The following is a 13,677-nucleotide window of genomic DNA, read 5'->3' as shown; positions in this document are numbered from 1 at the left end:
GAGAGTGAATAAGAGATGAAGCCTAAACGTTGCCAGCCGTTTGTCTGACACATTCCATCATGTCAGTGGTGCTGCTCTTCTCTCCACACACACACACACACATGCACACATGCACGCACACACACACAGACACACGCACACACAGACACACGCACACACAGACACACGCACACACAGACACACAGACACAAAGACACACACACACACACACACACACACACACACACACACACACACACACACACACACACACACACACACACACACACACACACACACACACACACACACACACACACACACACACCCTCCCCTTGATCCCTATGCTTTTAACCGGCTGCTTCTTATGGGGTGGTGCACACCACTGAAGCCTTAGAGAGCGAGATAGAAACAGGAAGTGAAGGCATATATGTGTCACCTGGGAGAATGTATGGTTTAGTTTTGTGTGCATGTATTGTAGTATGTTTGTCTTTTTCTGTTTGTGTGTGTGTGTGTGTGTGTGTGTGTGTGTGTGTGTGTGTGTGTGTCGAAGGCAGTTGAGGGCCCAGATGAGTACTCCTGTCTGCTGTGTATGAATAATCAAAGTGGTCTTTCATCATTAAATCATAGTGGGCCTGGTGGGATAGCAGAGAGAGGGGAGAGAGATCACAGTTACACCGCTGCAGGGGAACATGCCCTCAGACAGGACTGCTGAGATGTGACACGAGTCCTCTATGCTCCTGCTATCCACTTAGCTCCTCCAGAAACAGCTACTGTACTGTATCAGTCAAAGGAGTGATATAGAGCCCTAGATGCACTCTATAGGCTTAGCCAGTCTGGTATTCTGCTGTTTCTCTGGTACTGTATGTGTGCATCTTCCTGTCTGCCTTCAAGGCTGTTTCTACCTGATCTTCAGTGTACATAACTAGAGGTCACAAATGTAACCCAGGTTCTCTGATGGAGATGAGGGAGGGGTCTGGAAAGGGAGCAGTATGGCAGCTTGACTGCAGTATGCCATTAAGATTGACTTTGGGAATGAACGCATTGTTAGGGTCTTCACTGTAGGGAAGGCATCGTAGATCCATAGATCCATCAGCTTGGGGTGAGGGTGGAGCAATTGGCTCTGCACTTGGGACAATAAGTCTCTGCGCAGCGGGAGGTGCCAAGGAGGCGCATAGAGTTGCTGAGATATCTGCGACCTTCAATGTCTCCCAGGCCAATTCGGGGCTATAAGGAGTAAGGACAAACCATTCGCTTTCACTCTTTTTAGAGTGGGAGGAATTAGGCTCACTGTAGGGAAAGAATACAGGAATGTGTGGCCACGAGTGGGCGAGTGTGTCTGTGCCTAGCAGTGTACAGTGATCTGTGATCTCGAAGAACAAACGACATTGCACATTTTCAACAGATCCAGCACAGCGGTGCTCCGGGGATCTCAAGTTTGAGCTTTAGAGGAGGCTCTGTGGACAACTTCCAGAAAGGACATTAGAAAGGACTTAGAAATCACCTCATCCATCACCTCCCAACCCTTCATATACCTGACTCACCATTTGAGAACCTCAGTAGCCAGCAGAGCGCAAAGCTCGCAGTACGAGGGGTTAAGAATGGCAGTCCATGTGTGAATTAATCCAAAGCATGGGGGGCAGACTTTGTGAGAGTCTGCCTTCCACAAGGTACGACCACATCAATTTCTGTGGGAGAAAACAGGAGACACAGTGGTTATTAAGGGAGTTGACAAACACTACAGCCGTAGCGGGGGAAACAACCAAAATGAGTGAAGCCCACACACCAAAGTAGTGTAGCAATGAAGCTTCATTAAGATTGTGGAAGATAGCTCTTACCTGAGGGCAATAGGTAGCGCTGCTACATGTATGTAGGTTCTAGCTCTGGTAGCACAAGGTGTTAGGAGCTAGCAAGGGTCAGATTAGCCACAGACTCAAGTTGTCGACAAGTGCGCAAGCTAGTCAACAGTCCTAGTGGTTAGCTGAAGCTCTAGCTTGCGTTACACAAGGTAACCAGTTAGGAATTATGTCAAACGAGTAAGGGCTCAAGTAGTCCGAGAACTACAAACACAAATGCTGACCTTCCTGCGAGGGTGCTTATATTTCTCACACAAGGCGAGAACAAATGTGCTTTGTCAAAGCTACCCAGGGGCTCAAGTGGTCCGAAAACCATGAGTCACTCAATCTAGCTGACCATCCAAGTGCTAGCTGTAGCCTACATGAGGGACCTAGCAAGTTATAATCCTATAAATTGAGGAATTATTGTCGAGCTACTAGGGGTTCAAACAATTCAAAAGAATTGCGAGCACACAAGCTAGAAGACTGTTCAACTTGGCATACCAAATGCGTCAATATTCTTCTAGAAAGTCAAGCTGAACCACAGGATTCAAGTAGAGACAACACCACAGGAGAATCATAGGATGATAAGAAGAAGATAAGTTGTACCTAGCTGTGAGAACACACTACAGTATACTTTGGACATTAAGCGAGTGAAGAGTGGAAAGAAACAAATGGGCGTGCTTGCTAGGTCCTATATATAGGATGGCCGGTAGGCTGGGCTATCTGCCTGCCAGCGTCACCAGCCTGTACCAGGTGTGATTGTAAAGGGGTCTTCAGTGAATAGGTAGTGTTTTTCCCATAGTGAGGGGTTGAACCGAGTTCACTGAAAGAGAACAGAAGGCCTGACATGATATTTTACCTGCACAGTCTGTTGTCGAGTGTGTAGCTGTATTTGTAGAGGACATCTGCAGAAGTTTCCAACTGGACTCTCATAACCTGGGGTTGATGGAGGACTGTCTGTGTGAGTGTGATTGTGTGTAGATATCACACGATGTGTGAGCGTGTGTAGATATTTGGGGAGAGGGGAAAGTATGTTTGTACTGTATTGTAGTGAAAACCAAACACACAAACACAAACACAAACACGCAAGCACACACAGAGCACACACAGAGCACACACAGAGCACACACAGAGCACACACAGAGCACACACAGAGCACACACAGAGCACACACTGCTGCTAATGAGCCTGGTTGAGCTGTGACGCCAAACAAGCTCTACACACACCAAGGGGAGTTCAGACTAAAGTCACTGTTTTCCTCTGCGCTGTAGAGAGCAGCCTGCCTCAGTTACCCGATCTGCCGTAGGAACATCACATAACCGCTGGCTGTCTGTGTCAAAGACCATACATGAGACGAGATGACTTACCTGAAGGGCTAATTTTGAACCATAAGTGTTCAATGGATTCTGGGAACCTGGGAGGCTTAGAAAGGAGTCCATGCTTTTCTATAAGTCAGAGAAAATCTGAGAAAAGTTCCACTGAGCCCTCTCCTAGGCAATCTGTGAACTTGTTGTTGAGAACTCCTACTGTACTCCCAACAACGTTTCTGTAAAATGAGAATGTATGAGGTGCTGTTCAATTACAAAGATATTTCAGGCACTATACCACATCTGGGTCTGAAGGAAAAATAGGATCCACTCTTTGCTTATTATTGTGAATGATTCTGTTTGGGTAACAGTTATTTTCTCTTTCTCTCGCTCCACTCTGTACAGTCCCGGCTATGATCACATCGTACCCCAACACCACTCTGGCCACACAGGGGGAGGAGAAGAGGATGAGCTGTACGGCCCATGGAGAGAAGCCCATCATGGTGCGCTGGGAGAAGGAGGAGCGCATCATCAACCCTGAGATGAGCCGCTACGTGGTCATTGTCAAAGAGGTGGCCGACGAGGTCATTTCCACTCTGCAGGTGCGCTGGGCCCACCATCACAACAGGTCATCATGTCACTTGTTTGTGCCGAGCTGATGTGTAGTGTTCTAGCCTCTATCTAGCACATCCCTTTTGAGACACAATTGAAATTCTTATTTCAGCTTCCATGGCTCCCAACAAAGCACAACAACACACATCTCACACAAAATACAACAAAAATAATTAAACATGTACATTGTAAAGTGCAGATTTGCTTTAAACTACTAAGGGCATAGTTCAGGCAGTTAAATGTTCCTTAATACCCCTCAGTTTCCTCCCTTTGTTTGATGAGTTTAAAATAGCTATTATGCTAGGCCTTGAATTTGTGTCCAGTAATTTTTCATATTTGAGCCAAAAATCCTGTGCGGTGTGTAATCCAGGGGATGTGAGTGTAGGCAGGTCATTTAGGTGAGAGCCATACTGTAGCTGGCTAGCTAGTTAATGTTTTCATCTGTAGATGATACTTTTTGCCAAATTAGTTTTATATTAACTGCCAAATCAATTTGTATCAAAGATGATTAGACTGACCGGTTTATTTCTTGTTTTTTTTTAGTAGTAATGCTATATTGCTGTCCCATTGATAACCATATCATCTGATAGTGTGTATATTTATGATAAATTGTGAAGGGGATTCTAATATGAAAATAAAGTTTAGCCTCTCATCTTTAAAAATAAATGAACTTGTAATTGACATTTATCCTTCCATTTTTAGTTATATCACCATCATTTCAGACATTAGAGAAATAGAATCATTGAAGGTAAAACCCCAGTAAACTGCAGCTATGTTCTACAATTCTACTGAGGGCTAGAGGGTTAATGTTCTTGGCCCATGGCTTCTTCGGGACAGGGATAATGGTGGACATTTTCCAGGTGAGAGGGACAGAATGTGAGTCTAAAAGTAGCTGAAAAAGTGTAGCAAATATAGCTCCCAGCTGTTCTGTGCTGTCCTTGAGTACTCTTCCTTTAAGACCATCTGCCAGCAGCCTTATGAGGGTTTACCCTACGGAAGACAGCTAGGACACCTTCCCTTGATACTGATATAGGGGTTTATCCTGGGGTCTGGGTGATAACCAGCAGCTCAGTGGGGCCGTCATTCTGATCAAATCTAGTGTAAGTGTTTAATTAATTTGCAAACTGAATGGTCCGAGCATTAGATAGATTTGTCCTTCTGGGGTTTACCCATCATGATGTTAAGGCCTTTTCAGGAGTCCTTTGCTTTTCCAGAATTGAACAGCTCCTCAACCTTGTTGTTATAACCCGGTTTAGTATTCCTAATCTTATTTCAAATACTTTATTAAGAGTGTTGACTTTTGTTTGTCACCTTGTAGGAAGATTTATTTTGTACCAGACACAGGTTCACATCTTTTGTGATCCATGGTTTGTTGTTAGGTTATAGTTTTACAGTATTTTGAGGGAATGACAGAGGCTGTGAAAGAAAGTATCCCAGTCCGTAATTTCCATACAGACCCTAAGTTCCTCAAGGGCATCATCTGTCCAGTTATGGTAACTTTTGTTTGCGGGGCATTTGAACCTTTGTCTCTGGGGAGCATGCGCACCACATAGTGGTCAGAGTGCACGAGTGGTGGGCAGCACCTCGAGATAAATGCATTAGGCACATTACCAGTCCAATGTTCTATTCAGCCTGATGGGACAGGAAACATACTGCTCCAAATTTGGCAGCAGGCTTGTGACGTCGCATTTATTAAGGTTGACTGGGATTTGTGCAAATTCATTGGGTAAGTAGTGTGGTCTGAATTATACTGTCATGATTTCATAGTGCTTAGTACTCGCAGTCTCAGGGACAGTAAAGTTGGTTGCCCATCTGTCATTGACAGCCATACAAAGCCCTCCTCGTATTTTTTTCATTATTAATTGGGGATCCCTATCAAAGCATATGATTGTATATCCCTCCAGATCGATACCTGAGATGACATCTGTCAACCATGTCTCCGTGAAACAAAACCGACTGTGCGACTGTAGTCCCCATTATATTTTGCCAGTGCTGAAAGTTTGCTCATCTTGTTGTGCAAGAAGTGCACATTTTTTAGAGTGATAGTAGGTAATGAGAGTCTACTTCCCCGTCTTATCAGTCTGTTGCAGATTCTACCCCTCGATCCATGCTTTTTTACTGTTGTTGTGCTTGGGTGTGTTCCCTAAGATACATGCAGGTAGATCAGTGCCTGGGCCCGTTTTTGTGAAAGGGGGATAGCGGAGATTCAGTAGATCACTCTGGGTGTCGAGAAGCTGGGTACCCATGCCATTGCGATAGTTGTATGTAATAAGTCTTAAAAAAGCAGATGGCCCAGAGAATTGCCAGGTGTTTAGCTGGCATTTTGAACAATGGTCTTATACAATGTGATTGTTACACTAAAAGTACACTTAAACAAACAAACAAACACAGAGCCATGAGCCAAGGCTCAGAAGACATAATGGAAAACCAGTTGTGTGAATATTATTAAACCCTGATGATGCACTTAGTCGTTTACAGTATATAAATAATATGTCTTTGATTAAAATCATGTCAATCTCTCCTCAGATCATGCCCACTGTTCGGCAAGACTCTGGTTTTTTCTCTTGCCATGCCATAAACTCCTTTGGAGAAGACAGGGGGATTATTCAGTTAACTGTGCAAGGTAAACCCCTGGCTCATACTCAAGCTGTTTAGTTGTTTCTCAGTAGTTGTTCATTTTTGTTGTTCTTCCCAGCAGTGCCTATAATCTCTCTGTGTGGTGTTTATTAACCCTTTCTAGAAGCTCCAGATCCTCCTGAAGTTGAGATCCGAGAGGTTAGAGACCGGACCATCGCTCTCCGCTGGACCATGGGCTTCGACGGCAACAGCCCTATCACAGGATATGACATAGAATGCAAGAACAAATCAGGTAGGCCCGGTGTCTGCGTCAAGTATGCCTGGTGTGGGAGTGGGACTCTGGACTCTGGAGATGATAGGTGTAGTAATGCAAAATAATAGAAATTACACTCTTCCAATAGCCTTGTGCAGGGGCCCTGGCTATTCAAGTATGTATTTTGTTTTACAAATATTTTCATTGTGAACACTTATACAACGAATAAAAGACACCCACGTTATACACAACAGTGAACACGTTTAAAAAAATAAACAGATAAACAAACACACAAAAAAAGGGACAAAAAGCAGACTTAGGAACAAAGTCTTTGCCCCAAGGTCTTTGCCTCAAGGGTAGAAGGCAAACATATATGATTGTTGCAAATGGCTCTGTAAAGAGGGGGCATATTCAAGTATGTTGTAAAATAGAAGAAATATGATAACAGATTACATCAAAAGAGTCTATTAAGATGTGATACGTTGATATTTATTTTTACAGTACATGTCTACAAAGTCATCTCTCCTTTTGGTCTATACCAATGGGTCTACTGTGCTTGTGCCACCAGCGTCATGGATCTCAGCCCAGAAAACCAAAGATGTGTCCCCCCAGCTGAACCTGGCCACTATCATAGACCTGCACCCCTGCTCCACCTACAACATCCGCATGATTGCCAAGAACACCATTGGCAAGAGTGACCCAAGCAACGAGCTTACCATCACCACAGATGAAGCAGGTCAGCACAGCTCTCTGTCTCCACCACTCCATCACACCTCATTCTTGTTAACAACCAGCTTCACATGTTCACACCTGTACTGTTTATATTGTAATTCTGGTAAATTTGTGATCACAGTGATCTTTCTATGCCTATCATTGATCAAACCCCCTATGATCAATCTGTGTTTCAGTTTTTCTACTGTATTGTTTCATTTTGTGCTTCATATTTTAGCCATGGACAGTCATCTATTGCTTGCTTTTGTTTGATATTGATATGGGACAGCTATCTCACATTTACAATAATTTACTTTATGTTTAAGTGAGGTATGTGTTCAATATGTTGATTTCTTATTAACTTTTGATCATTTTGAGCCCGCAAGATTCTCTTGAATGAAAGTGTCTCTCTTTCTCATGGAATGATTTTAAGCTCTGCAGCACCATCAAGTGAAATGTGTTATAATAATGTTATTATCATCAAGTGAAATGTGTTATAATATAATAATGTTATCTTTGACTGAACTAAAATTGGCTTCATCAATTAATTGTCTCTAACTCGAGAGGATACTGTATTGTGGTAATATAAAATGTGTCATATGATGGCATTCTGTTTTACAGCCCCTGACGGCGCACCACAGGAAGTCCTGCTGGAGGCCACCTCTCCACAAAGCATCAAAGTCTCATGGATGGTACTGTGCAGTAGATTCACTTTCTACATTATTGCATCTTAGTACACATGAATAGTGAACTAAAGCAGCCTACCTGTACCAGCACCAATCAATCAATTCACTTCTAAATTCTTGACCATAAATGATTACTGCTGATCGACTGATTTGGATGTTTCTCCAAAATTGAGATAATAGAAAGAGGTATTCGAAATGCAAGATGGCTGCAGTTTTATAAGGGCTTCTGTCCTCTGTAGGCTCCTCAGAGGCACCTTCAGAACGGTGTGATCCGTGGATATCAGGTGGGCTACAGAGAGTATAGCCCTGGAGGAAACTACCAGTTCAACATCATCACCATGGACACCACGGGGGACAGCAGCGAGAGCGTAACCCTGGACAACCTGAGGAAGTTCACAGAGTATGGCGTGGTGGTGCAGGCGGCCAACCGTGCAGGCACCGGACCCTCTTCCCCGGAGGCCATCTCCAAAACACTGGAGGATGGTCAGTAGCAGAAGTGTGTGTGTGTGTGTGCGTGTGTGTGTGTGTGTGTGTGTGTGTGTGTGTGTGTGTGTGTGTGTGTGTGTGTGTGTGCGTGTGTGCGTGTGTGTGTGTGTGTTTGCATTGACCTAGCCTGAGAATGTTGGATGTTGAACGTTTTTTATTGAATGTTGTTTGTTGAATGTTGTTGTTTTTTATTGAATGTTTTTTGTTGAATGTTGTTATACCATGTTAGTTGGTGAATTAAAAAATAAAAGCAGGGATACAAAATAATTTAGCTGCAGATAGACTACCATCTACTGGATGTTTCTTGAATTACCTAAAAGAAATCAGATATATATATTATAATAATCTGAAGTACACTGAATGGCCTACAGAGGGAGATTTTTACCACTCTCTATGCATTGTCATGATAACCTCCTGTCCCCTCGTGTCCGCTAACAGTCCCCTCGCGTCCCCCTGAGAATGTCCTGGCCATGGCCAAGTCTCCAGAGGTCATCTCCCTGTCATGGCTGACCCTGCCCAAAGAGGCCCTCAATGGAAATCTGCAGGGCTACAGAGTCATCTACTGGGCCAACCGGCCTGATGGAGGTAAGGAATCAGAACACACACACACACACACACACACACACACACACACACACACACACACACACACACACACACATACACACACACACACACACACACACACACACACACACACACACACACACACACACACACACACACACACCTGGTATCCAATTGTTCTACTGTCTGAGCTGTTCATGGTTTGTGTGAAAAGTCCTCTATCTTGCACTGTGCATCTTTGCACCACTAGATGAGGCTGTGGTATAATTTCTGTTTTCTCTGCAGGCAAGAATGTAAACAAATGTGTATAGCAATGTGTGTGTATGCACAGTTGTATGTTGATAAATGTTTGCAATATCACTGTTGTTTTGTCCTTTCTTCAATGCCCCCCCCCCCAAATCAATCTCATTCTACCAGTATTGGTATCATTCAATTCTATTATCATTCCTTTTTTGCTTTTTTTCATAGATTGACCACGCAATGACAATTGTACCGCAATGGACACCTATCTGTTTAACATTAAAATCATTGGGTTAATGTGCAATCATGTGCAGTACAGTACATCCCGATGTGGGAGTCCATCCATTAGTTCTTGGGTAGCTTCATAATTGTAAGGCTAGATGGATGGTTGTGCCCCAGAGCCAGGGTGGTCACCCAGAGTGAGCACCCCTGCCCTACCTCTGTGGCATGGATCCAGCCTGCCTCAGCTACATCAATAATTTAAGTGCAATATCTCAGTGAGGGTCACTCCCTCGGCTCTGTCTACAAGGACACACAGTCATAAAAACAGGAGACAGAGCAGCACAATGCTACTGCCTATATTGCCTGCAGGCAATGAGCAGAATAGCACACATACTACCACAGTTTACATTTCTAGTATGCCATTTCCCCGGTGGACCCTCTAAAAGTAAAATAAAAGTATTGTATGTTACAGGATTCTTGTCACTGTAGTTCTGCTATACAGTAGTATTGTAATTTTCTCCCACACTGAGCCATATCAGACTTGACTGGGCATAGTACAGCAGCGGGAGAGAGGCGTGCATCCTCATTGACCGTCCTTTGTGTGTGACATTGTGTTATGTGTTGTATGTGGTCTGTCAGAGCTGGGGGAGATCAGGAACGTCACCACCTCTCATCCGTCTTTGGAGCTGGATGGCCTGGAGAAGTACACCAACTACAGCATCCAGGTGCTGGCTTTCACCCGGGCCGGGGACGGCGTGCGCAGCGAGCAGATCTTTACACGCACCAAGGAGGACGGTAAGAAACTGTACATGCACACACTAAAACAGGAACTCTCATGAACTCAATGTTGGATTTCAGCTCAAATACAGTCATGAGAAAAAGTTAGGACACCCCCCAAAATATTAAGTTATTCTCTTAAAAATATGGACATATCAATATGTTATCTTCTTTCTAACAATGTCTATAGATAAAGGGGATGTAATTGAACAAAAAACTATGAAAATGTAACTTTGTAATCATTTATTTAACGAAAAATTAACAATAATGCCAATTCCTACTGAGGAAAAAGTTAGGACACCCTATGCCCTAATAGCTAGTATTGCCCCCCTTGGCTGAAATAACCTCAATTAGACGTTTCTTATAACTGTCTACAGGTCTCTGACATCAATTGGGAGAAAGTTTTTCCCACTCCTCCTTGCAGAATTCTTTCAGCTGTGTGATGTTCGAGGGGTGTCTTGCATGCACAGCCAGTTTCAAATCAATCCACAGCATCTCAATAAGATTAAGATCCGGGCTTTGACTTGACCATTCCAGAACTCTCAATTTATTTTTCTTGAGTCATTCCTTGGTAGATTTACTGGAATGTTTTGGGTCATTGTCATGTTGCATGGTCCACATCTGCTTCAGCTTCAACTTTCGAACAGATGGTCTCACATTTTCCTCAAGCACCCTCTGATACAATACAAAATTCATAGTGGATTCTATGATGGTGAGCTGACCAGGCCCTGCTGCAGAAAAGCAGCCCCAAACCATGACATTTCCACCCCCATGCTTCACAGTTGGTATGAGGTTCTTGTTCTCAAATGCTGTCTTGGTTTTGCGCCAAACATGTCTACTCTTACTGTGCCCAAATAGTTCAACTTTGGATTCATCTGTCCAAAGCACATTGTTCCAGAAGTTCTGGTCTTTCTCTAGGTGTTCTCTGGCAAACTTTAGTCTTGCCCTGATGTTTTTTTTTGACAGCAGGGGTTTCCTCCTTGCACACCTCCCATGTAATGCAAACTTGTTCAGTCTCTTTCTTATGGTGGATGCATGTACTTTGACATCAATTGTGGCAAGAGATACCTGTAGGTCTCGTGATGACATTCTGGGATTGTTGGAGACTTCTTTAAGCATCTTTCGGTCAGCTCTTAGGCTGAACTTGCTTGGGCGGCCTGACCTGGCCATGTTGGTGGTGGTTTTAAATGTTCTCCACTTGTAAATTATTTTCCGGACAGTGGAATGGCCAATTTCGAATAGTTTGGAGATCTTTTTATATCCCTTCCCAGACTCATATGCATCTACAATTTTTCTTCTGAAGGCCTCAGAGAGCTCTTTTGATCTCGCCATGGTGATGCAACTCACTTCAACAATCAAGAGCAAACCAAACTAAATATCTGAGGTTTAAATAGGACAGGCTCCTCCAAAATCCTCTGTAACGATGTTCTAATCATTTGCACCTGATGTGGTGCTCTTTATTATAATTTTAGGCATTTTAAGTGGAACTAAATGTAGGGGTGTCCTAACTTTTTCCTCACAAGAAGATTGCATTTCTATTAATTACATTTTACCAATAATTTTTTAAATAATTTGTTTCAGTTGTATTTGTTTAGTTATATTACCTCAATTTTTCAATATTGTTCAAATGAATATCAAATGTCCATATGTTTGAATATGTTGAAGAAGACAAAGGTTTTCATAGGGTGTCCTAATTTTTTCTCATGACTGTATATGTAATTTATATGACCTTAAGGACCGCATGCAATGGGTTTCAGTGAGGCCATATTAGGCTATTAGTATGCTCGAAATTACATGTTCCACTGTCCCCTACACAGTCCCTGGGCCTCCAGCAGGGGTTAAGGCTGCAGCCTCCACCAGCTCCGTGGTGTTTGTATCTTGGCTACCCCCACTCAAGCTCAATGGTATCATCATGAAGTACATTGTCTTCTGCTCCAACCTGCACCCTACGGTATGCCACTGCTTTAGCACTGCTACAGTAGCAACACTACTGCCCATTACAACAGCATAGTCCTACCTGCTCTAGGACATTAACAACAGCATAGTCCTACCTGCTCTAGGACATTAACAACAGCATAGTCCTACCTGCTCTAGGACATTAACAACAGCAGAGTCCTACCTGCTCTAGGACATTAACAACAGCATAGTCCTACCTGCTCTAGGACATTAACAACAGCATAGTCCTACCTGCTCTAGGACATTAACAACAGCATAGTCCTACCTGCTCTAGGACATTAACAACAGCATAGTCCTACCTGCTCTAGGACATTAACAAAAAGAGAGAGAGAAATATTAGGGAGCTTATGCTCCTTCCTGGGCATCAACACTGACAGCCCAAGTACTGACATGGCTAAAGCTAGTGGCAGATATGCAGTCTCACACACACTGGGTTTTAGCTGTTTCTACTATTCAGATGTGTTAACCTTCACCTGTACCTCATCTCTGTTTCTCCAGGTGATGAGTGAGTTTGAAGCCTCTCCTGATGTGTATTTCTACCGCATCCCCAACCTGGCGCGGAACAGAAAGTACAGCATCTGGGTGGTTGCTGTGACAGCCGCTGGTCGAGGCAACAGCAGTGACACCATCACAGTGGAGCCTCTGGCCAAAGGTATGGGCTAACTTGGTTACCGTTCATGATCATCTAACAATATTGTTGATCTCTGTTTGGCTGTTGATCTCCAGATACTGATATACTGATGTCTCCTGATATGGCATTGTGTAGTTCTTAACTCTTCATTGTTTTCCACTGGAGTAGAGTGGCCCAGTAGCAGTGATGTGTGTGTGTGTGTGTGTGTGTGTGTGTGTGTGTGTGTGTGTGTGTGTCCATAGCCCCTGCCAGGATCCTGACCTTCAACGGCACAGTAACCACCCCCTGGATGAAGGACATCGTTCTGCCCTGCAAGGCGGTCGGAGACCCACCCCCCACCATCAAATGGCTTAAGGGAAAGTAAGTAATAATCCTCCTGGCCCTGAACTCAGCACAATACTGGGGGATGTTTATACAGCCACATACTGTATTTATATATCTACAGTACAGTTTCTGAAAGAGATTGATGCCAATGCCAGGGATGTGTGTTTAATCCATAATATTTATAATTATAAATTATAAACTGTAATGTATCATAGGGAACATAGCGTCTTGTAAGGTTTAAGTTGCCTTCGTTATGAAGACAGTTTTTAGTATGCAAGCTCATTGTCTGCATAGTTAATTTGCTCAACTTTATCTCTCAGCAGCAATGGTACACCTGCCCCTGTCCTGATCGATGGACGACGCAGTGTCCATAGCAACGGCAGCTTTGTGATCCGGACTGTGAAAGCAGAGGATTCTGGGAACTACAGCTGTGTGGCCAGCAACAACTGGGGCTCGGACGAGATCACACTCAACTTGCAGGTTCAAGGTAAGACAGAGATGTCCATGGAGC

The 13,677-nt window shown here is 43.7% G+C and overlaps 1 protein-coding gene across 2 annotated transcripts in view; it reads left to right on the top strand.

Annotated features, from left to right (window-relative positions):
- dscamb (Down syndrome cell adhesion molecule b) overlaps positions 1–13,677 on the top strand; it is a gene marked incomplete at both ends in the record, with an annotated part of 106,651 nt that overhangs the window by 76,739 nt on the left and 16,235 nt on the right. For both annotated transcript variants that reach the window (XM_083695881.1, XM_083695880.1), the window contains 12 exons: positions 3,530–3,726; positions 6,263–6,359; positions 6,477–6,605; positions 7,135–7,302; positions 7,899–7,969; positions 8,203–8,446; positions 8,888–9,034; positions 10,118–10,273; positions 12,073–12,206; positions 12,710–12,863; positions 13,085–13,202; positions 13,490–13,653. In XM_083695881.1, coding sequence (XP_083552007.1) covers positions 3,530–3,726; positions 6,263–6,359; positions 6,477–6,605; positions 7,135–7,302; positions 7,899–7,969; positions 8,203–8,446; positions 8,888–9,034; positions 10,118–10,273; positions 12,073–12,206; positions 12,710–12,863; positions 13,085–13,202; positions 13,490–13,653 — 1,779 coding nt within the window. The remainder of the gene's footprint in view (positions 1–3,529; positions 3,727–6,262; positions 6,360–6,476; positions 6,606–7,134; positions 7,303–7,898; positions 7,970–8,202; positions 8,447–8,887; positions 9,035–10,117; positions 10,274–12,072; positions 12,207–12,709; positions 12,864–13,084; positions 13,203–13,489; positions 13,654–13,677) is intronic.

The sequence above is a fragment of the Argentina silus genome (assembly GCF_951799395.1).
Source record: "Argentina silus genome assembly, chromosome: X".
Taxonomy (NCBI): domain Eukaryota; kingdom Metazoa; phylum Chordata; class Actinopteri; order Argentiniformes; family Argentinidae; genus Argentina; species Argentina silus.
Note: the sequence above shows the minus strand (reverse complement) of the source record. Positions and strands in the feature narration are given on the sequence as shown.